Source organism: Oncorhynchus masou, chromosome 29, assembly GCF_036934945.1.
Source record: "Oncorhynchus masou masou isolate Uvic2021 chromosome 29, UVic_Omas_1.1, whole genome shotgun sequence".
Lineage (NCBI taxonomy): Eukaryota > Metazoa > Chordata > Actinopteri > Salmoniformes > Salmonidae > Oncorhynchus > Oncorhynchus masou.
In genome coordinates this window covers 57,225,142-57,249,576 of record NC_088240.1, presented here as the reverse complement: position 1 = coordinate 57,249,576, position 24,435 = coordinate 57,225,142, and the positions used below count along the sequence as shown (strand labels likewise).

At 40.8% G+C, this 24,435-nt stretch overlaps 1 protein-coding gene across 1 annotated transcript; it reads left to right on the top strand.

The window, feature by feature from the left end:
- The first annotated feature begins 492 nt into the window (after positions 1–492).
- Positions 493–21,181, top strand: LOC135520079 (uncharacterized). The gene is made up of 9 exons (XM_064945402.1): positions 493–758; positions 5,433–5,498; positions 7,954–8,194; positions 10,647–10,701; positions 13,167–13,265; positions 13,611–13,773; positions 14,775–14,851; positions 19,307–19,411; positions 19,688–21,181. The coding sequence occupies exons 2-9, from the start codon at positions 5,468–5,470 to the stop codon at positions 19,940–19,942; spliced, it is 1,026 nt and encodes a 341-aa protein (XP_064801474.1). The 5' UTR covers positions 493–758; positions 5,433–5,467; the 3' UTR covers positions 19,943–21,181.
- Positions 21,182–24,435: the final 3,254 nt, after the last annotated feature.

The window sequence follows — 24,435 nt, the reverse complement described above, 5'->3', positions numbered from 1 at the left end:
GGGGGAGGGGGAGGGGGGGGGGTGATTTCTCATTGTGTTGAACAGAAACCTGAAGGTTCCCCAAAATCACCTCACCAGTATGGGAATTATCTCACAAGAAACCCATGAGGCAGCAAGGGCTTCACTACAATCATGTTGCATTTCTTTTCAGACAAACATCTTTAAATGTAGTTCTATACAGTAGATGAGTGATTTGAAGGGCCTTATGTTAATAAGTTGTAGAAGACTGTGGGAACATTTTGTTTGCAAAAGAAAAGGAAAATGAGGTGATAGGTAAATATGTATAATTTTTACAAGGAGATGTAGAATTTTTGACCTGTTGTATCACTTTGCTCCAGTGACATTTTTTTTCATGAATATGTCTGATTACATAATTGTTTTAATTAGTCTCACATGACCATCTGTTAACTGGCCAGCGCACTCCAGATTTGGTCCTGGTTCCCTTAGATTATAGGTGTGTATTGAGTTGGCGGGCTGGAAGTTTACCCTAATTTGATCTCTGGGCCCTTGTATGTTAGTTTATAGCCACCCACCCAGCTCTCTGCCTGTAGTCTCCTCCTCTCTGCTAGTTGTGACTAGTAATTGAGTGGGTGTGCAGGTGAGAGTTTCCACTTAATAGGTTGTCACTAGGAAGAACAGAGGGTAGTGGCACTGTAGAAAAGGAGAGAGGGAGAGACCGAGAGAGAGGTGCTCTACACATCATCCACAGCTGATACAGACAGTTTCATCCTCAGACTTTTGCTCAACACTACACACAGGTAAGCGTTTGTTGTTGTTTTTCCCGGGAAAACATTTAGTTACAAATCTGTTTGCGTTATTTTGTGCTATTAACTGCTTATCTCAGGCTGATTCAGTTCAACAAGGAGGGTTGCCATGGTTGCTTAAATATGATAGAATAGAGAATAATGTTGCTTAGGTTTACTTCACAACAATAAATATAAGGTTATGTTACTGGCATTGAATGCTTTCCTATTTTCACATAGTGCAGTGCCTTCTGAAAGTATTAACTGAGATGTTTTTGTACCTGGCCTACACACAAAACCCCATGATGTCAAATTGGAATGATGTTTTTGTACCTGGCCTACACACAAAACCCCATGATGTCAAATTGGAATGATGTTTTTGTACCTGGCCTACACACAAAACCCCATGATGTCAAAGTGGAATGATGTTTTTGTACCTGGCCTACACACAAAATCCCATGATGTCAAAGTGGAATGATGTTTTTTGATGATGTTAATAAAAATGAACAGCAAAAATGTATTTAGTCAATAAGTTTTCAACCCATTTGTTATGGCAAGCCTAAATAAGTCACCTAATAAATTGGATGGACTTAGAACACAGATTCAACCACAAAGACCAGGGAGATTTTCCAATGACTTGCAAAGAAGGGCACCAATTGGTAGATGGGTAAAAAACAAAAATAAGCAGACATGCAATATCCCTTTGAGCATGGTGAAGTATTTCATTACACTTTGGATGGTGAATCAATACACCCAGTCACTACAAAGATACAGGCATCTTTCCTAACTCAGTTGCCAGAAAGGAAGGCAACCATTCAGGGATTTCACCATGGTGACTTTAAAACAGATGCAGAGTTTAATGGCTGTGGTAGGAGAAAACTGAGGATGGATCAACAACATTGTCGTTACTATACAATACTAACCTAATTGACAGAGTGAAAAGAAGGAAGCTTGTTACAGAATACAAATATTCCAAAACATGCATCCTGTTTGCAATAAGATACTAAAGTAAGCTTGATGCCTTATTGCAAACATGTTTTGGAATATTTTTATTCTGTACAAGCTTCCTTCTTTTCAATCTGTCAATTGGGTTAGTATTGTGGAGTAACTACAACGTTTATCCATCCTCAATTTTCTCCTACGGGTCTTTCAGCATGTCAAAATTGCTTGAAATTGATCATTTACTCATGGAGCTTCCATTTGAAAAGTGATGTTAAAATGTATTATTGGCCTACTGCAGTAGTATGCACCACAGGTGCACCTTTCCACTTGTGCTCTCCGAACTCCCGCCAGTGGAGAACAGGTTGTTCTCTTTTTGAAATGCTTGCTGTTGCTTTCACACGTTTCAATGAATATGTGGCAAATCTATATTCCCATTTAATCCTACAATAATTGCCAGGGTTTCGTCGTTCCTTCCCCGTATCGTTTATTGCGACACTTATACATTTATGTTTCACAACGTTTGATAAGATACATTTTAACTTAGCATGTCTTACCCTCTGAGTGGGCGCGATGTTTATTGTTTACATGGACGTTTGCAAGACTCCTGAGGTAGAAGCTATGTTCATTGAATTCAACTGGTTTCCTTTGTTCATATTTACTGGGCTATGTCGGAGTTCCAAGTGCCTGTGTCCTATGCATAGAGAAGGATATTCTCTAGTGGACAAAAGGCAGTTTAGCATGGGTAGCTTCATTGAGGGCTTCCACCATTTTAATGTAGTCCTTCATTTCACATTTAGACAAATTTCAAAGTGTTTCCTTTCAAATGGTATCAAGAATATGCATATCCTTGCTTCAGGTCCTGAGCTACAGGCAGATATATTTGGGTATGTTATTTTAGGCAAAAATTAAAAGAAGGGGTGGATTCTTATGTAGTCAACTGGGTGGGACTTTGAATGTTATTGGCTGATCCTTCCTGGTGACCCTGTTGGAGTCCTGTCAAACCGGGTCAAAATTGACTACTTCAAAATTGAGATTGCCTCAATGGTGCTGCCCCATTCCTCATGCTGTCACAAACACTGAAGTGAAACAGATACGAAGATGAGTCCTCTATATATCTCTATGGTCCTAGGTCTGTCATTCTGGTTGTGAGTAATAGTAGCACATGGCTCAGAGCGCATAGACCTTATACGGACAGTGCCTTCCCAAATCATGTCCAAACAATTTAATTTACCACAAGTGGACTCCGATCAAGTTGTACCAACATCTCAAGGATGATCAATGGAAACAGGATGCACCTGAGCTCAATTTTGAGTCTCATAGCAAAGGGTCTGAGTACTAAGGTATTTCTGTATTTATTTAAAAATTGTAAACATTTCTAAAATCCTGTTTTCGCTTTGTCAATATGAAGTATTTTTTATTTCTTCCATTTTAGATTGTGAAAAAAAGTTTAAAGGGTCTGAATACTTTCCGATGGCATTATATATTACATTTGATATTCTTTAAGTAATATGAACTTTCTCCTTTACACACACACCTATAACTTGGCCAACTTTTTTTTAAAGTGGGCTATTTGTCACAGATTCCCTGGTATTCCTGCTCATTCCTTCCACCAGTTCCGGAGGTCTACGTCACATGCCTCTAGGCGTCACTGAACTGTCTCATTACGCACACCTGATTCCAATTCCCCTGATTAGTAAATGTATATATGTGCCCTCTTTTCACAATTGTCTTGTTGGTTATTGTTCCCATGTCCGTTGGTCTGTGAGCACCTGTGCGTTGTTATTTCGGCTTTCGTGCTGCATGTATTGTGCACTTGTTATTACGGGTCTCGTCCCATGTATTGTTGTGCATTTGTTATTATGGGTCTCGCCCTGTGTATTGCCGGTCTTGTCCCATGTATTTATTAGAGGTTTTACCTTGCTCTTTTGTTTGGGTTACATCCCTGTGTTTTAGTAAACGTGTTTTGTTTTGGATTTCGTCCCCGTGCCATTCATAACAGAATAACCAACCCCCTTATTGTGAATTCCTGCGCCTGTCTGCAATCATTTATACAACGTCACAGAATAACAACCCTAAATGGAGACAGTGGGAATGGCCCGTCCGATGCCGCCGCAACTGGGTGCTGGGTTCCTGTGGCGGACATCCTGGACACTTGGCTGACCAGGGATTGTGGTCGTCCCCGAGGCCGGTGTCATTCCGCTACTGGTGCAGCCGTCAGGCGGAGGGGAACTGTCACGGATTCCCTCTGTACTGCTGCTCATTCCGTGCACCTGTGCACCTGTTCCGGAGGTCTACGTCACATGCCTCCAGGCGTCACTGAACTGTCTCATTATGCACACCTGATTCCAATTCCCCTGATTAGTAATTGTATATATGTGCCCTCTGTTCACCATTGTCCTGTCGGGTATTGTTCCTATGTCCGTTGGTCTGTGAGTACCTGTGCTTTGTTATTTCAGCTTTCATGCTGCGTGTATTGTGCACTTGTTATTACGGGTCTCGTCCCGTGTATTGCTGTGTATTTGTTATTATGGGTCTCGCCCTGTGTATTGCCGGTCTTGTCCCATGTATTTATTAGAGGTATTACCTTGCTCTTGGGTTTTGGGTTACATCCGTGTTTTAGTATATGTGTTTGTTTAGGGCTTCGTGCCCGTCCCTTTCATGGCATGTTGTATTTTTGGGTGGAGTATTGAAACCTCCTATTACATATTCCTGCGCCTGTCTCCAATCATTTATACAACATGACACTATTGGCCACTGTTTGACCCTCAGTATCCAGGGTGGTGAGCCCAAAGGAGACGGTGGTTGGTTCCTAGGGGGGGATGAAAAACATGCCGTGCTTAGTAATATTGCACTGGGGACATCACGAGGAATAAACACATTTTAATTGTGTTCATGGCTGAACGGCTGCCAACCTGCACTACAGAACAAAATCATGTCCTTTGATGCCACACATTTGTGTCTGATTATTTTGGCAATGGTCAATATTGTAATTTACCAGTCACAATGTTGTTGTGAGTAGATGGTTGTTTTACAGTTCAACACCTATTTTCTATTCCTAACTCTCCTTTCTACCTCTCTTTCCTACATTTAACAAAATGTGACTTACAAATCAGGCGCTGCGGCCAATGCAAACCATCATCAGATCAGTTTCCCCATAGAACAATTAGGGAATTGTTTGCGGAGGAGCCCTCAGATAGATGATGGCATAAGATCAACGGATAAGTCCAGGTGGGACATAATGAATGTAGATGTGTAAACAGTCTGATTGCTCTACCGAATCTGACTTAGGTCATGTGTCAACAGCAAAGGCATAATAGACCTATGGGTTTTGGTCTTTACTTATGTGGTTGGTGGTATTACTTTTCTCCTCTTCATGCTCCAGGAAGCGTTATTCAATAGTCAGGTAACCACGATGCCGGAAGACAATAAGGAACCTTTATATCACCATGTTCAGGGTGTCACATTTCACTGTTTCTCACTTTATTTCTAAATGTAAGATCTTCTGTGCCTAAGTCCTACTGTCGCAGTGTTAATCGTTAAAGGGACACAATCGTCATTTATATTGTTTTAAGATTATAGGGGTTCATTTTCTTAGGAATGTTTTCTTCTTTTTGTTTGTACAAAGTCATCATAGTCACATACTGTATGTACTGTAGATACTGGTGTGGAGCTGGAGATCATGAATATCATGTGCAAACATATACTGGGTCGAATTGAACTCGCTGTGACTTCTCTTTCCCTTTCTAGACTGGACTAAGGGCTCCTACTCCCTCCAGAAGACTATGGCCTCAACTGCTTTTTTTAAAGGCACAGGTACGTTTACTTTCTAAATATGCCCATTGCCTAAAAAAATGTGCACAAACACATACCGACAGATTCTTGAATAATATAACTTATATAACATGAATCAAAGTTCTAGAAGTTATTCTATTCAAGAATTGTCACGATCGTCGTATGGAGTAGACCAAAGCGCAGAGTGGTGTGAATCCATTATTTTATTGAATGACTTAAACAAAAACAACAAACGACTGTGATGCTATGACAACGAGTGCAGACAATAACCCACGAAATACCCAAAGAAGATGGCTGCCTAAATATGGTTCCCAATCAAAGACAACTATAAACACCTGCCTCTAATTGAGAACCAATCTAGGCAACCATAGACATAAATAAACACCTAGATGATAAACAACCCCATAAACCTACAAAACCCCTAGACAGTACAAAACTACATACATCACCCATGTCACACCCTGACCTAACCAAAACAATAAAGAAAACAAAGAATACTCAGGTCAGGGCGTGACAGTACCCCCCCCCCCCCACACACACACAAAGGAGCGGACTCCAGCCTCAAATCCTAATCTAAAGGGGAGGGTCCGGGTGGACCTTTTTCACGGCGGCGGTTCGGGTGCAGGACGTGACCCCGCTCTACCTCAGTCTTGGCCCACTTAGGTGGCGCCTCTGGAGCGGGGACCCTCGCAGCGGGCCCCGGACTGAAGGTCATAGTAGAGGGCGTCACTGGACTGAGGAGCGGCTCTGACAGCTCCAGACAGGAGGGAGATTCCACCATCGCCGGCGTGATAGGCGGCATCGGCAGCTCCCGGTTGGCTGACGGCTCTGGCGGCTCCCGGCTGGCTGACGGCTCTGGCGGATCCGGACGGGAGGGACACTCTGGCGGATCCGGACCGGAGGGAGACTCTGGCGGATCCGGACCGGAGGGAGACTCTGGCGGATCCGGACCGGAGGGAGACTCTGGCGGATCCGGACCGGAGGGAGACTCTGGCGGATCCGGACCGGAGGGAGACTCTGGCGGATCCGGACCGGAGGGAGACTCTGGCGGATCTGGACTGCGACCCATCGTGGTAGACTCCGGACTGCGACCCATCTTGGTAGGTTAGGGACTGTGACCCGATGTAGGAGGTTATGGTCTGCGGCCCCTCGTAGGAGGTTCCGGTCGATATACTGTTGCCGGACGCTCTGGACTGGGTATTGTTGCCGGACGCTCTGGACTGGGTATTGTTGCCGGACGCTCTGGACTGGGTATTGTTGCCGGACGCTCTGGACTGGGTATTGTTGCCGGACGCTCTGGACTGGGTATTGTTGCCGGACGCTCTGGACTGGGTATTGTTGCCGGACGCTCTGGACTGGGTATTGTTGCCGGACGCTCTGGACTGGGTATTGTTGCCGGACGCTCTGGACTGGGTATTGTTGCCGGACGCTCTGGACTGGGTATTGTTGCCGGACGCTCTGGACTGGGTACTGTTGCCGGACGCTCTGGTCTGGGTACTGTTGCTGAACGCTCTGGACTGGGTACTGTTGCCGGATGCTCTGGACTGGCGAGGCGCGCTGTAGGCCTGGTGCGTGGTGCCGGCACTGGTGGCACCGGGCTAGAGACACGCACCTCAGGGCGAGTGCGGGGAGCAGGCACTGGACGTACTGGGCTGTGGAGGCATACTGGAGGTCTGGAGTGTAAAGCTGACACAACCTGTCCTGGCTGGATGCTCATTCTAGCCCGGCCAATGCGAGGAGCTGGAATATAGCGCACCGGGCTAGAAATGCGCACTGGAGACACCGTGCGCATCTCTGCATAACACAACAAACAAAACGAACGTGACGCTATGACAACGAGTGCAGACACAGGCAACTACACATAGACAATAACCCACGAAATACCCAAGGAAGATGGCTGCCTAAATATGGTTCCCAATCAGAGACAATGATAAACACCTGCCTCTAATTGAGAACCATTTTAGGCATCCATATACATATATAAACACCTAGATGATAAACAACCCCATAAACCTACAGAACCCCTAGACAGTACAAAAACACATACATCACCCATGTCACACCCTGACCTAACCAAAACAATAACGAAAACAAAGAAAACTCGGGTCAGGGCGTGACAAGAATCAATGGGTAAATATCAAGAATTGAAATAGACAGATTTTCAGATCCCAGATTGTGTCTTTAAGATTCCAGACCGTACCTGTAACTGCAGTTAAACTGCAAATTTACTGAAATAAAAAAAGTTATACTGCAGTTATACTGCACTCTAACTGGAGCTAAACTGCAGAGTCCTGCAGCTATACTGCACTCTGAAAGCAAACTTTTTTTTCGTAAGGAAAAGACTCTAGCCGAACAAAAGAGGCTTACTGCCCACATGAATATGACAATAACACGCATGGTTAAGAGCTTGTTATGTTTAATATACAGGACCTGCTAAATGATGACAGCTGTATGCCTCTCTCTTCTCTCTGAACAGGCCTCCTGCTCTTCTTACTACTGGGACTGCAGCCATCGTCATTTGTTTCAGGACAAAACACAACCTCGAGTTCCAATACAACGACCAATGCTACAACCACGGTGGCAGCCACAAATGTGTCGTCAACTGCCATGAGTACTGTCTCTGCAACAGCTACGATGACAGTTACCACAGCTCAAGCTACAATGTCGTCTGCCATTTCTTCTACGAATGCTGCAATGTCATCTGCAGGGTTTGGTAGGTTCCTTTCTAAATGTAATCCGTTACAGTTACTAGTTACCTGTCCAAAATGTTTATCAGTAATGTAACTTTTGGATTACCCAAGCTCAGTAACGTAATCTGATTACATTAAATTACTTTTAGATTACTTTTCACTTAAGAGGCATGAGAAGAAGACAAACATGTATGTTACCAACTGAATAACATCTATTGCAGGATAAATCAATGTTTAAGTTTACATAGATGGCCATATATGGATGATACATTTTACTTTATGTGTTGGTTATGTAGGCTTCTTGTAACCCACAGCTTTCTACTACATATAGAAATACGATTAAATTACAGTATATCTTTACATAAAAACAAAGTATATCAGAATTCCAGTCATTACAATAGTTGTTATACCCCTTGATCTTCAAGAATAGGACTTGGAAATATGGAAGTATAGATTTGCCAAATTGTATTACCTGAGCATAACCCCAAAACTAAGGACTTATTAGACAGCCCTACTCTGTTGTTTATGATTTTGTTGTCATGGAGGACTGATTGGGCTCATTGATTTGAGTTGTAAATAAATGTTGAGCTCATGAAATGTTATGCTTTGAGCACTACTGAAGTGCTATTTACATGTGAAAAAGGAACGCCATATGCTGCATTTGCTATAGGCCTATTTTTTACCTTTTTGTTGGTGACACTTTGATATGTTGATAATATGCAGCTTTTTAAAGGGCAAGTCCACAGATGAAACAATACCAAAATTGTTCGCCCCGCCTCTGTTTTGGTAAAAAGCTGAGGGATGGGCCTGGGGAAATGTAACCACTCTCAGATTTGTAGACAGAGCTATGGATGCAAGGACTGACCAATCATGATATCCAAATGATTGTTTTAACCATATTATGAGGCTATGCAGTATTTGTTTCCATTTACAATGTTTACAAACATTGGAGAAAAACAAGCTTATATTTTGGGTTCTCATGGAGTGTGACAGTTGAACTGAGCTCATGAGGCATTTATAAGTTATATTCTTCAAGAATCAATGGACATATATATATATCACTACCGGTCAAACGTTTTAGAACACCTACTCATTCAAAGGTTTTTCTTTATTTCTTACTATGTTCTACATTGTAGAATAATAGTGAAGACATCAAAACTATAAAATAACACATATGGAATCATGTAGTAAGCAAAAAAAGTGTTAAACAAATCAAAATATATTTTATATTTGAGACTCTTCAAAGTAGCCACCATTTGCCTTGATGACAGCTTTGCACACTCTTGGCATTCTCTCAACCAGCTTCACCTGGAATGCTTTTCCAACGGTCTTGAAAGAGTTCCCACATTTGCTGAGCACTTGTTGGCTGCTTTTCCTTTACTCTGCGATTCAACTCATTCCAAACCATCTCAATTTGGTAGAGGTCGGGGGACCTCAACCAAATTGAGCAATAAAAGCCCCACTTTTATTCCATAGGCTGGGATCCGCACTATGCAGCTGTTGCAAAAGCAAATTTTCACTGGCTGTCCACTGGTTGCAAACAATGATTGATAGGCAGCTGAAACTTCTTGATTTCAACCATTTGAGTTCAAATACACATTTAGATTTGTGAACAGCCATGCACAACAACCACAATCCGTAAGGTGCAAATAGCTAAATGAGAGAGCAGCAGTGTGATTCACATCAATGAGCTATGTAGATAACAATAATAAGTGATATCCATATCGCCGTAGACTACACCACAGCTGTCATCCTTACCCACAAGCGTTTATTCAAGTTGGATAATCTTGGGATGCTGACAGCAGTCACACCATTGGAAGACATAGCTTGGACTGTAGCCTACAAAAACCTATTTTTGCTCTTTTCCAGCGATCGATCAAACACATTTGGTGTGTCATCATAGTGGTCTCTGACTTTTGGTCAGAGAACAAGCTTATTTTGTTCCACCAGTGTTTGTCAATGCTGATTTGAATGTCAATGAGAAAACAGACGTGTCAAAGATTTTCTTTGCGAACATCTTTTCTGAATTTAAAAGTAATCCTAGAAGTAATCACCTCGTAATTTTAAAAGTATCTGTAATCTGATTACAATGTGTGTTGGTAACTCATCACAGTTACCGTTTTTTTTTTTTGTAATCCCTGACGTGTAACTGATCCGTTACTCCCCACCCCATGTTGTCTGGCATTTCTTCTATGAATACTACAATGGCATCAGACTCAGCAACTACGATGGCAGCTACCAGGGTTCAAAGTGCTGCTAATACAGCAACCTCTACCTCCAATTCGTCCAGTGTAGGTTCAATGACAACAGCCATGACCTCCACTTCAAGAAGTGTAACCATTGACAACTCAAGGAATACAGTGGCGGGTAAAACAAAATACTGATTGTTTTATGAATTCACATTCAGGATATATGGTAGATATATATTTTTTTGCCACTTTGCTCTCACACTACATTTTGTCCTTGCTAACATAGGTAGTGGAACCACAAGCATGGACAATACTACCTCATGGGGCACCAGTGGCATGACCATGGTGAGTTGAGTACTTTAGCAGTCTAGTAGTATAGTATATGATATGATATTACGTTCACACTTTATTTGAAGTGGGTATACATAATGCATCTATATCATCTTTATGAAGCCCATCATGATGCCTTTGTGAATTGTTGCAGTATCATTAATAGCAACCTTCCTTGCACATGTATTGTCCAACATCATTCACGAGGCCACCAAGTTAAATAGTGCTTGTAATTATTGCAAATTGTCTTTTCAGTTGAATTTGCTGATATGCGCCTCTTGGAAGCGTGTGCATCATTTCCGTGACGTTGTCTGCTAACCGATCAATATACTGTGCTCTGTGGTTGCCATGGCACCGTAAGGTGCTCTTTATATTTTGTACATATTTTTGATGATTTTAAGTGTTTTTTGTTTTTGCTAAATCATTTAGTGTTTATTGTGTATATCTGGTTGTTTTCACCCATGGAGTTGAAGGACTGATGGCAAGTCTACTGTGTGGTTTGGCTATAGTTAGCTAGCTAATGTTTGCATATAAAAGATCTCACAAAGCACCGGCTTCTTGACGAATGAGACTGGACTGCATTTTGGAAATGGGGATGACTATTGCTCTGGACTGATGACTATAGCTCTGGACTGATGACTATAGCTCTGGACTGATGACTATTGCTCTGGACTGATGACTAGAGCTCTGGACTGATGACTAGAGCTCTGGACTGATGACTAGAGCTCTGGACTGATGACTAGAGCTCTGGACTGATGACTAGAGCTCTGGACTGATGACTAGAGCTCTGGACTGATGACTTGAGCTCTGGACTGATGACTTTAGCTCTGGACTGATGACTATTGCTCTGGACTGATGACTATTGCTCTGGACTGATGACTATTGCTCTGGACTGATGACTAGAGCTCTGGACTGATGACTAGAGCTCTGGACTGATGACTAGAGCTCTGGACTTTTTTTGTGCCATAGCAGTTTGAGGCATCACCTGTGGGTGCTACTCGTTAGTTGTGGAGGAGTATTATGTCCAGGCTACAGAGATGTTGAGCTGAGAATGACATCAGGGCCAGCAAGCCAACTGCACCATCTGGCATCGATCATCTGGCATCGATCATCTGGCATAACTCCAGTGGGTTGTCAGAAGCACCAGTCTCTGTCATAAGTGGGTACACTCTGTTGTGACGGAACTCTCAGAGCTGGCTTCATCAACATCAATTTCTTTGTTTTGTTAATCTACCTAATTGTTATGTCAATTTACATTTTTTATTTTATTTATTTTTATCTGTTGACCTACACTGCAATTCAGCTTTTAGCTGCAAATGTGTAGGCTACAAGCTTAAACAAACCAACGAAACAATAAACCCTTTATATACCGTCTAACAATATATTCCACTCTTTATCTAAGTGTAATTGATACACTGTAACCTGATTCATCTTGCCAAGCAGAGAGACAGGTTATACTGCATTGGCTTTACAATTACATACTACCCTTACATCTGATTATTTATTTTACTTATGTACTGTACTTATGTACTGGATACCACAAATGATTAAAAAAATTGGTTTGCCGTAAAATTTGCCGTCAAGTTCTAGCTAAATACTGTATGGAAAATGGTATTTACCATCTACCATCTACTAAAGAACAGTTTTGAAAATTGTATCTAGTATTGTTTGCTGTTGGATTAAATGTTAGTTAAACAACGAGTCTTGTCATTATCTGATGTATAGGTGACTAAACTAAATATTCTTATGGTATTTCATGAAAAACGTAGATTTTGCATGTATGACTCAGAGGTTAAACATGTCTTCAACGCCAATTAATGCACAATGAAAGGGCCTGAACATAAGACAATGGGCATTACTCAGTGTTTTGAAAACACACCCCCTTACATCTGAAAAATGTGCCAAATTGATTGAGGGAAAAAAACTCTAAGTGGATACAGACCGTTTGTTTTGCAGTCCACTTCAACCACTGAGTGTACATCACCATAGTGTGGGGGTGAGGGGGTTGAGGGGATGATGACTGGGTCCGTGTTTGTGTCAGTGCATGTTGGCACTGAGGAATGAAGTAACTTGGTGAGAGAGCTGATTTCATGATACATGTGGTCCGATTTCCATCCCTTTTAATGCCTTATCTGGGAGCTTTCCTGAAGACAAGCAATTTCACATCGATTAGCACGATGTTGCCCTTTATAAAGCACCGTTTTGGGGGGAAATAGTCAACTATGTCACATTTAGCATTGCCCTCTACATTGGTCATGGCAGCCTTCATGCACCCTTTATTATAGAGTATGACATACAAGTACAGTTGATCTGTGTAGTGCAGAGTTTATGTATGCTGTGAAGACTTTCTAAGTTGTACTTCATTCAAAGTCGAACCGATATTGCTGTTTGATTGTTTAGAGAAAGCATAGATAGATGAGGTGCTCTGATCATCTCTCTCTCTCTCTCTCTCTCTCTCTCTCTCTCTCTCTCTCTCATAGATATCCTGTCGCCAGTTCTCCTGTAACTACTCAGACTGCTACGATGTGTACATGAATATGACTTCTGTTTCATGCAATGCTAATATCACCTTCTGTGAGGTACAGTATACGTTATGCGTGAATTGCAGAATTTTTGAATTTGAATAATAATAGAAATGTACTTAAGATATCTTACACAACTATAAACAAAATGTGCATGCTATAGTTCATGTTGCATCTGCTGTCATTAATTCGTGTCACACCTATTTTAGATATAATCTTCCTGGCCCTACTACTAAACGTTTCACACCGTTTACTTTTGTTTTGTCAGTTGCATTTGACTAAACAATACCGGAATGTTGTTCCAACGTCATCTTTTATTCCCTTGATTAACAATAGCAAAAAAAATATAAGTGTATTTGTTTTTAAGAGTGTGCTAACAAAATGTGTGTGATGCCTTCTCAGCTGAAGAGACAGGAAGACATGACTTACACCGGTGGCTGCAGTTCCTCCTGCAGGAATGCCTGTGTCAATAACACTCAGACCAACTGTACCATGGGATGCTGCAACTCCACTGGCTGTCTTCGCTCCACCTTGGCCTCCATGGTTCGCCCAAACACGACAACAGGTTAACCTTTCTTATTTTCCAATCATTTTTTTTATACAATAAAGAAAAGCAATGTCCTGTGGCCTGCAGTGATCCACTGGTTTAAACCGCTGCCTCTGGATCACATGCACTGTGTACCTCTGAAAGGATGGGTTCAAATCCATCCAGCTGCTCAAGCACCCTCTCTCCTCCTTACTTTCCTCTATCCATCCTGTCTAATAAACACATAAAAATACCTAAGGAGTGGGACTAGTCCACTCATTAAAAAAATAAATGTCCTAGATTTGATATCTAAGTGCCCTGTATAATGACTGTTTTCTATGCTATTCTGCATTTCTTCAGTTTCCTTGTAAACTGTGTGCCAGACTCAATAAAGTCAGTCAAACCGTACTATGGTGTCCTTAGTGTTGGAGTTGGTGAGCCTGTAAAAATCCTGTATTTTACTGTAAGAGATTCATGTTTACATGTATCACCACCACATTAATTGGGAGACTGTTACTGTATGGGGCTGAGTTATGTCTGTTGAACTATTAGTTTTCTGACCATTTTTTAAACTTTTTTATTTCACCTTTATTTAACCAGGAAGGCAGGTTGAGAATAAGTTCTCATTTACAACTGCGACCTGGCCAAGAATAATGCAAAGCAGTTCGACACATACAACACAGTTACACATGGAATAAACAAACATACAGTCAATAATACAGTAGAAAAAGTCTATACAGTGTGTGCAAATGAGGTAAGATAAGGGGGGTAAAGGCAATAAATAGGCCATGGTGGCAAAGTAATTACAATATAGCAATTAAACACTGGAGTGATTGATGTGCAGAAGATGAATGTGCAGGTAGAAATACTGGGGTGCAAGTACAATGCATAGTATCTTATCACTATTCCTTTAATTTGTAAACCATGCTGTTTACTTTGAATAAATCTGAATTGCATGATATGTGCATGAAAGTACAATGTACTGTATAGAGTATTGAGACATGAGTCTTATAAAAAAAGTGTTTTAATTGTTCCTCCAGTGACTACAGTTATGATGATGACCACCACCACAACAACAACAGCAGCAGCCACCACTACAACTGCTATGCCAACCAATGTAAGAACTTGCTTCTGGGCGGCAACTTGAAGTTCTCAGGTTAATGTAGGCCTACTAAAGTAAATTTCCCAATGTGTTAGGGTACATTTCTATACACATTGAAGGGGCAATCTGTGTGTGTGTGTGTGTGTGTGTGAGTGTGTGTGTTAGGGCAGTGACTGTCATGGAATTTTGGATGACAGTTATTGTTTAGCCAAGTGACTGCGGTCACCATTATAATAGTTTTAAAGACGGTGCTGTTGCAGCTGTTCATTTCCCCCCCCCCCCCCCCAACAAAAAAATAAATAATAATATATGTAGAGTGCATTCGGAAAGTTTTCAGACCCCTTGACTTTTTCCACATTCACATTTTGTTAAGTTATTCTAAATCTAATTCTAAATCGTTTTCTTCACCTCATCAATCTACAGACAATACCGCATAATGACAGAGCAAAAACTGGTTTAGACATTTTTGCAAATATATAAACATTTTATAAACTGAAATATCACCAAGCTTTTAATGTGCTGCAACAAAGTACTGAGTAAAGGGTCTGAATAGGTATTCAGGCCCTTTACTCAGTACTTTGTTGAAGCACCTTTGGCAGTGATTACAGCCTTGACTCTTCTTGGGTATGACACTACAAGCTTGGCACACCTGTATTTGGGGAGTTTCTGCCATTCTTCTCTGCAGATCCTCTCAAACTCTGTCAGATTGGATTGGGAGCGTTGCTGCACAGCTCTCTCCAGAGATGTTCGATCTGGGCTCTGGCTGGGCCACTCAAGGACATTCAGAGACTTGTCCCGAAGTTGTCTTGGCTGTGTGCTTAGGGTCGTTGTCTTGTTGGAAGGTGAACCATTGCCCCAGTCTGAGGTCCTGAGCAGGTTATCTTTCTCTCGATCCTAACTAGTCTCCCAGTCCCTGTCACTGAAAAACTTTCCCACAGCATGATGCTGCCACCACCGTGCTTCACCGTTGGGATGGTGCCAGGTTTCCTCTTGATGTGACTTTGGCATTCAGGCCAAAGAGTTAAATCTTGGTTTCATCAGACCAGATAATCTTGGTTGTCCTTCTGAAAGGTTCTCCCATCTCCACAGAGGAACTCTGAAGCTCTGTCAGAGTGATCATTGCATTCTTGTTCACCTCCCTGACCAAGTTACTTCTCCCCCAATTCCATGTTTGGCTGGGTGGCCAGCTCTTGGAAGGGTATTGGTGGTTCCAAACTTCTTCCATTTAAGAATGAAGGAGGCCACTGTGTTCTTGGGGACCTTCAATACTGCAGACATTTTTTGGTATCCTTCCCCAGATCTGTGCCTAAACACAGTCCTGTCTCTGAGCTCTATGGACAATTCCTTCATCCCCATGGCTTGTTTTTTGCTCTGACATTCACTGTCAACTGTGGGACCTTATATCGACAGGTGTGTGCCTTTCCAAATCATGCCCAATCAATTGAATTTACCACAGGTGGACTCCAATCAAGTTGTAGAAACATCTCAAGGATGATCAACGGAAACAGGATGCACATGAGCTCAATTTCAAGTATCTTAGCAAAGGGTCTGAATACTTATGTAAATAAGGTTTATTTATTTTTACACATTTCCAAATATGTATAAAAGCCTGTTTTTGCTTTGTCATTATGGGGTATTGTGTGTAGATTGCTGAGGAATTTAAAAAAAATGCAATCCATTTTAGAATAGGGCTGTAACGTATCAAAATATGGAAAAAGTCTAGGGATCTAAATATTTTCTGAAGGCACTGTATATACAGTGAGGTACAAAATTATTGACACTTGTTAAAGATGAGCAATAATGATTGGATAAAATAAATAATTAAATTACTGAGATATAGTGTATGCTTACAAAAATACAATTGCTCAAAGAGATTAGTTTTACCAAGTAATATTATTTTTCAAAAACATTTTGGCGTCTTAATGACACCTTTACCAATTCGGCAACCCTTTCCTTCGCACCCAGTGTCATAACACGTTAAAAGAAGTATTTAGTCAGCCACCAATTGTGCATGTTCTCCCACTTAAAAAGATCATAGGTACACTTCAACTATGACAGACAAAATGAGAAAAGAAAATCTAGAAAATCACATTGTAGGATTTTTAATGAATGTGATTTTCTGGATTTTTTTCCCCCTCATTTTGTCTGTCATAGTTGAAGTCTACCTATGATGAAAATTACAGGCCTCTCATCTTTTTAAGTGGGAGAACTTGCACAATTGGTGGCTGACTAAATACTTTTCCCCCCACTGTATTGTGTTATTTTATGGCTGGTTATCAAAGTTTTTTTAATCCCTGCCAAGAAGTTTCCTTTCATTTCAATGTTTGTTTCTTAAATCCTTTTTGTTGTAATGAAGTCTTTACAGTCATGTTTTTTCATCTTATTCTAAGTAACTTAGAAAATACACATTATTACACTGTCATGAAGCATTATGACCATCCTGTGTCACTTTACTTGGACTAAGAAAATACACAACACTGTCAAGAAGCATTATGACCATCATAATAATATAAGCCACCACGTACATGCCCTTATCAGTCATCAGTCACAAATAGTGTCTTGTCCTCCTTCTGAAATCTGCTCCTGCATTCATCCCAGTCATCAGCAACAGAGCATTGGGGTAGGTGCATATCTGACATCAATGTGTGAACAATTACAATGGTAATTCAATATGGTCAATTTACAATATAAACATACTGTTGACACTTAGGGCATGATGTAATGGCCTCGTAAAGCTTGTGACTCAACTAACTCGTTTGCTGCATTTTCTGTTTGTTTTGGTTGTGTTTCAGATCAATGTAAATAATGTATTGTATCATTTTGGAATCACGTTTTATAGTGAATAGAATATATTTTAAAATACTTTCTACATTAAAGTGGATGCTACCATGATTACACATAATCCTGGATAAATCGTGAATACTGATGTGCGAGAAAGTTACAGAGGATCAAAGATCATACACCCAAGATATGCTAACCTCCCCTGTTATTGTTAATGGTGAGAGGTTAGCATGTCTTGGGGGTTTGATCTTTGACCCTCTGTAACTCTCTCTGGTGTGGCCAAAGAGGTCTATTTTCATGTCCTCTGACCACCCGTCTTTGGCCACGCACACCAGCGGTGGGTTTGAAGACATCAAAACTATTGAAGACATCAAAACTATAAAATAACACATATGGAATTATGTAGTAACCAAAAGTGTTTTTGAGATTCTTCAAAGTAGCCACCCTTTGCCTTGATGACAGCTTTGCACACTCTTGGCATTCTCTCAACCAGCTTCATGAGGTAGTCCTGGAATGCATTTCAATTAACAGGTGTGCCTTCTTAAAAGTTCATTTGTGGAATTTCTTTCCTTCTTAATGCGTTTGAGCCAATCAGTTGTGTTGTGACAAGGTAGGGGTGGTATACAGAAGATAGTCCTATTTAGTAAATTACCAAGTCCATATTATTGCAAGAACAGCTTAAGTAAGCACAGAGAAATGACAGTCCATCATTCCTTTAAGACATGAAGGTCAGTCAATGCGGAACATTTTAAGAACTTTGAAAGTTTCTTCAAGTGCAATCGCAAAAACCATCAAGCGCTATGATGAAACTGGTTCTCATGAGGACCGCCACAGGAATGGAAAACCCAGAGTTACCTCTGCTGCAGAGGATAAGTTCATTAGAGTTACCAGCCTCAGAAATTGCAGCCCAAATAAATGCTTCACGGAGTACAAGTAACAGACACAAAATCAACTATTCAGAAGAGACTGGGTTAATCAGGTCTTCATGGTTGAATTTCTGCAACTGAACCACTACTAAAGGACACCAATTAGAAGAAAAGACTTGCTTGGGCCAAGAAACACAAGCAATGGACATTAGTCCAGCGGAAATCTTTCCTTCGGTCTGATTAGTCAAAAATCTGAAAAGACAGAAGCCTGTAAAAATATTCCAAAACATGCATTTTGTTTTCAACAAGGCACTAAAGTTATACCTTAGTGTCCTGAATACAAAGTGTTATGTTTGGGGCAAATCCAATACAACACATTACTGAGTACCATTCTCCATATTTTCAAGCATAGTGGTGGCTGCATCATGTTATGGGGGTTGAATACTTATCTAATCAAGAAACTGCATGTTAGTGTTTTATTTTTTTGTAAATTCTTTAGTCTTCTTAGAATTTTTCTTTCACTCTGACATTACAGAGTATTTTGTGTAGATCGCTGCCAAACAACGACATTTACATACATTTTTTCCCCCACAACAAAATGTCAAAAAAGTCAAAGGGTGTGAATACTTTTTTTTTTAAACAGTTATAAAGTTTATTTTATTTTTATGAATGTCTTCATCCATAATCGTCAGTTACACGATTAGACGGAAATTGTCCAGTCCTAATGTGTGTGTGTGTGTGTGTGTGCGTGCGTGTGTGTGTGCATAGGACTCAAAGTCTGTGAATTTAACAGCCTTTGTTAACATCATCCATCTATTTACAGAAACTTAAGAAGTGCCAGGTGTTTCAGTGCACAGAGCAGAACTGTTACAAGACTTGGATAACCAAAGACCCAATGCCTTGTCCCCTCAACCAGCCCTACTGTGAGGTAGGCTTAATAATGCACCCCCACACTACCCTATTCATCATTCTATACCCATAGTAGACAAACTAGACATGCTTCATTGAACTGTAAATGCTGTAGGATACAAAATGTACACTTTAAGTATTTTATAACGAAAGAAGGAAAATACATTTGGCCATGACAAGAACGATTATCTGTTATCATCTCAATAACATCACTCAGACAAGAGAGAATTTCCTTTTCGCCAATCCTTCAACTCGTCTAACTCCATGCATTCTCAATCCACGTTTCTCTTTTCAGTTGAAAAAGATGACAAATGGTTCAAGAACGATGTGGATGGGAGGCTGCAATGCCGACTGCACAAGAAACACTTGGTGTACGACCACAACAGGTACATGCCACCAAGAGTGCTGCAACACCTCCATAACATCCTGCCTCAAGCTGGATGGGTCTCTGAACGTTCCTTCCTCTGCCACTAGAGGTCCTCACTTCCCTTTAACATTGATCACTGTTGCTCTGCTGGTTTGTGTGCTCAGCATTGGTTCTCTGGTTTAAACTGGGTCGTATTCAGTGGGTACAAGCGGAAGAAAATGTATTGAAAGAGGGAGGTAATACCTTCACTTGTCCCTTGCAAAATGGTTTAAAACATTGCCTGTTGTGTGACTTAATGAACAACCCTGATGTGTCGACCCACTGAGCCATTGCTTGAATTTAAACAGTAGCAGTAGTAGTTAGCACCGCAAAACCTGATTTCCATTCCACATGAATACTATACTGGTTGTAGGTCTAGCCTACTCTGTTTATGTTTGTTTGTTTGCTTGTATATGAGAGGTATTGAGACACTATGTGAGGGCTCATGTGCTTTCGAGAGATTTAGGTGATTTAATAAGTGATAATGATTCCCCTATGTGAGTCCAAACCAAATGGGTTTAAAGGGATTTATTGAAGAATTTGGCGATTAATATGGCTACAGAAAGCTATTCAACCATACCATCATACCCATTCATAAATCAGTACTGTGTAAAACATAATACACAGATAGCTATTTACGATCATAGATGAGTGACCTAATGTATGGTACGGTAATTAATTATGCTTTTTCTTATTGAGATTTCTGTAAGATGAAGATTACAATGATGACATTTTCATAAATATCCTATTTTTTTAGGCACATTTTCTTTTGCCAGTGATTTGCATGATGACTTCCATGTTTTCTTAGATTTTTCACTTGCAAAGACCTAGCCTGGTCTCAGATCTGGTTGTGCTCTTGCTAACTCAATTGCTCATTGACAAACCAAAAATGCCCAGTACAAGGAGTTGGCATGATAGCACAAACAGACTGGCACTCAGGCTAAAGACTTTCTCCAATACAAAAGCAAACATCTTTACAGATATTGCATAATAACTCAGTTATTACCTAGTCCTCGCCAGCATATTGTGAAGGACAGATTGACAATTTATGCACTTTTTAAAACATATATATTGGGTTATAGAAGGTTTTTGAAATATTTGTACTGACGCATTGAGGTGTAATTCATCTGTGAACGTAGTCATACACTGTACAACTGGAATATGTGTGTTACGCCTTTTTATTATTTAGCTGTATTCATACTTATAATTTACCATCATAACAATGTGGAAATTGATTCATAAAAATGGGTTATAAAATTGAGTTATCAAAATGTCTAAGCGTATATTTTTTGCAGTAGTTTCATGGAAAGTTGGCATACAACACCTGATATGTCATATCTAATATTTGGAGAAAAGTTACGAAAATAAATGTGTCATGTCGGATGCGTTCTACATTGTGCATAGTGTACAAACTGTAACAACTGCTTTTAAAGTCATATGAATTAAATAAATCAAATCAAATGTATTTATATAGCCCTTCTTACATCAGCTGATATCTCAAAGTGCTTTACAGAAACCCAGCCGAAAACCCCAAACAGCATGCAATGCAGGTGTAGAAGCACAGCGGCTAGGAAAAACTCCCTAGAAAGGCCAACACCTAGGAAGAAATGTTTGACCAAAACAAAAGATGAATATTTTCTTTGAACTCGTCTGCAGAGCTCACCTGTTAAGAGATTGATGTAACTGTACTTGAATCAACTAGTCTTCTATACCGAATACTTCATCAAAATAAACATTATCTACAAGAAAACCGGCCAGGTCCTTGTAGACTCGCTCTTATTTAGTAATTGTACCTTATAAGGCACTAGCCATTCAGAATTCATACATAGATTAAAAACATTTCAATGACAAAACATTTTATTCCGTGCCTCTATGCACCATTCATTAGAATTTGATTACCATGGAGATGGCTGGTAAAAACACAAAAATATTTTTTTTGTAGCTGTGGCTAAAACCATAGATATAGAGCACAATTGGTATATTGCCTATAGTTAAAACAAAATTGTTGAAATATCATTACAATTGTAAAGGTTGCATCATCTTACCAGAATAAATGTCATGTCAAATTCAAACATTATCACCAAAAGATAATTTATCACAATGAATTCAGAACAGACATCTTGCTCATACAGTGCAGATGGATGACTATGGATGCAACTATGAATGCAAATGATCACCCATCCTTTTCAACACCAGGCTTGGGTCCCAATAGGACCCCTGGAGATCATGTTAAGTTCATTGATGACTCCATTCCCTCCAACCCTGGTGTTGATGAGGATGACAATGTGATCCATTCAATCAACTTTGTGAACCACTTCTCAGGTAAGAAAGAAAATCTAAAAAACAAATACCTCTACCAAAGAGTTCTTTGCTGAACTTTGAATATTGGTAAATTATTTTTTCCAATAGGTTTTATTTTGATTCATGACATATCAGTATCCCTGAAGATTTGGTTCAGTTTGTTGCATAATCAATTGTTGATGAGGATGTCAATTATGTGGTCATCTGCTTGGGAGAGTTATGGGCCAAACGCTTTCCTGGACATATCTCAAGACAGCTTGTCCAATGGAGACCAGTCCTCTCAGTCCAAAAGACATTGACTACCTAACAGCTAGGAGTTCCATATATGTCTAGTTGATCTAATTTTCTATTGGATTGGTGTTACGCACGCCTCTAGGAAGAGGGAACGCAACATCCTGCTACAACTCAACTCCCCGTGGAGTGAAAGAGGTATGGGACTGTAGATGCAAGTAAGGATGACAAAGGCAGAGAATGAACCTTTTACAGGGAATCAATTCAGTCACACGGTAATTTTGGAAAAAGGGGCTGGACGGAACCAAAGCAGAGAAAGTTAAAGTTAAAGATCCCCCTCTCCTACTTTACCTACCCACAACTTACCTAACAAGCACCACCTGGCGCACTAACCAAAATACAGGGGATGGTCCAGACGGGTCTTACCTAGTGTGCATAGACAAAGTACATACTCGGGTATATTTATGCCCGCAGGTCACTTGCCTAAGCACTCCCTTCCCCCCTGGGAACAAATTAAAACGAATACAAACATAAGTAAACCATTTCAATAATCAAAACACTGCATCCTATGGGGACCTGTCTCTGCGCAACAGAACATAACCATCAGCTCTCTCTCCTAACAAACGAACACTGGCTTTTAAAGCTTCAGAAGGAGTCGATAATTGAAGACAGCTGTATCTCCTGATTAGAGGACGGGTCAGATCTCCAATCATTGATGGGGCCGACCAATCAGCTGCTTAGAATTTCCGGAAGCCATCCAAAAACACACACATCCAAACAAAACCACAACACAGAAACTGGGGAACATAACAATTTGTTTGTTTCAGTGTGTTGTTCCACTCTCTTTACCATCTGACACTTTGTCCCTGTGGATCCACATACCTACCCTGCTTCTGGAGACCCTGGGAGTCTCCTGACCAGAGGGCTTTGACTCCCCAGGAACGTCTTCACCACTCTGGGTTGTCCCAATCCTGTTGGTCTGAGACCACTGATGTCTACTCTCTTAATAGGAACGAGGAGCTCTAAAGTAGCTGAAACCACCTCTCGGGTAAGATCTTACTCTACCATGCTGCTTCGTCTGCTAAACTTTGATTATTAGTAAATTCATTTTTCTGGTAAATTGCTTGATCTGCAATTTTTTCCCCCTCTTGATCTACAGATTAGGTATTGCCTCACTTGAAAGCCTGGAGCCAATCGTTCCAGTCTGGTTATAATCACTATGACAACCCTGGCGACCTGTCAGTTACGAGTTCTACCTCTGTCTCGTGTGCTAGTTTGCCTAATATGTCTAATTTGCTTGATTTTGCATTGGATTGGTTTGTTTGAGTATTGGTCCACTCTCTTTACCATCTGTCATGTTATCCTTGTTGATCCACAAAGTCACCCTGTGTCTGGACTCCTGACTCCAGCAGAGCAGGGAGCCCCAAGCAGTCCAACAGCTCCAGGGAGACTCTTAACCAGAGGACTTGGACTCTCCAGGACTGTCCCCATTGCTTTTTAACTCCTGAGGATGATGTGTTGTACTAGTTAAATAAAATGTAACATGTGAACAACCACCAGGTTCTTCCTGGAGTCCCGGGACATTCCCCGCCGCTCTGCAACTCATGTGGACAATGAAGAGGGTATGTACATTACAACAACCACCAACTCCATCCTAGACTCGGAGGATATTTCCCGATACTCTGGCTCCACCCACAGAAAGCATTCTGAGACAGCCACCTCAAATGTATGCTCTACTATTACAGGTTAGTGGTTAGAGCATTGGGCCAGTAACCAAAAGGTTGTTAGATCAAATCCCTGAGCTGACAAGGTAAAAATCTGTTGTTCTGCCCCTGAACAAGGCAGTTAACCCACTCTTCCTAGGCCGTCATTGTAAATAAGAATTTGTTCTTAACTGACTTGCCTAGTTGAATTAAATAAAAATATTACTAAGGAGGAACTATGAAATATGTGGATCTCAGATGTACGTATGCTCTGCATTCACTAAGGAGGACCTCTGGAACACAGATACATATAAGGGCTCTTAGGGTGTAGCGTAGTATGATTTAATTTATTATTATAGTGTCTTGCATCTTTAGGATGCCCAGCCCACATATGCTTATAAG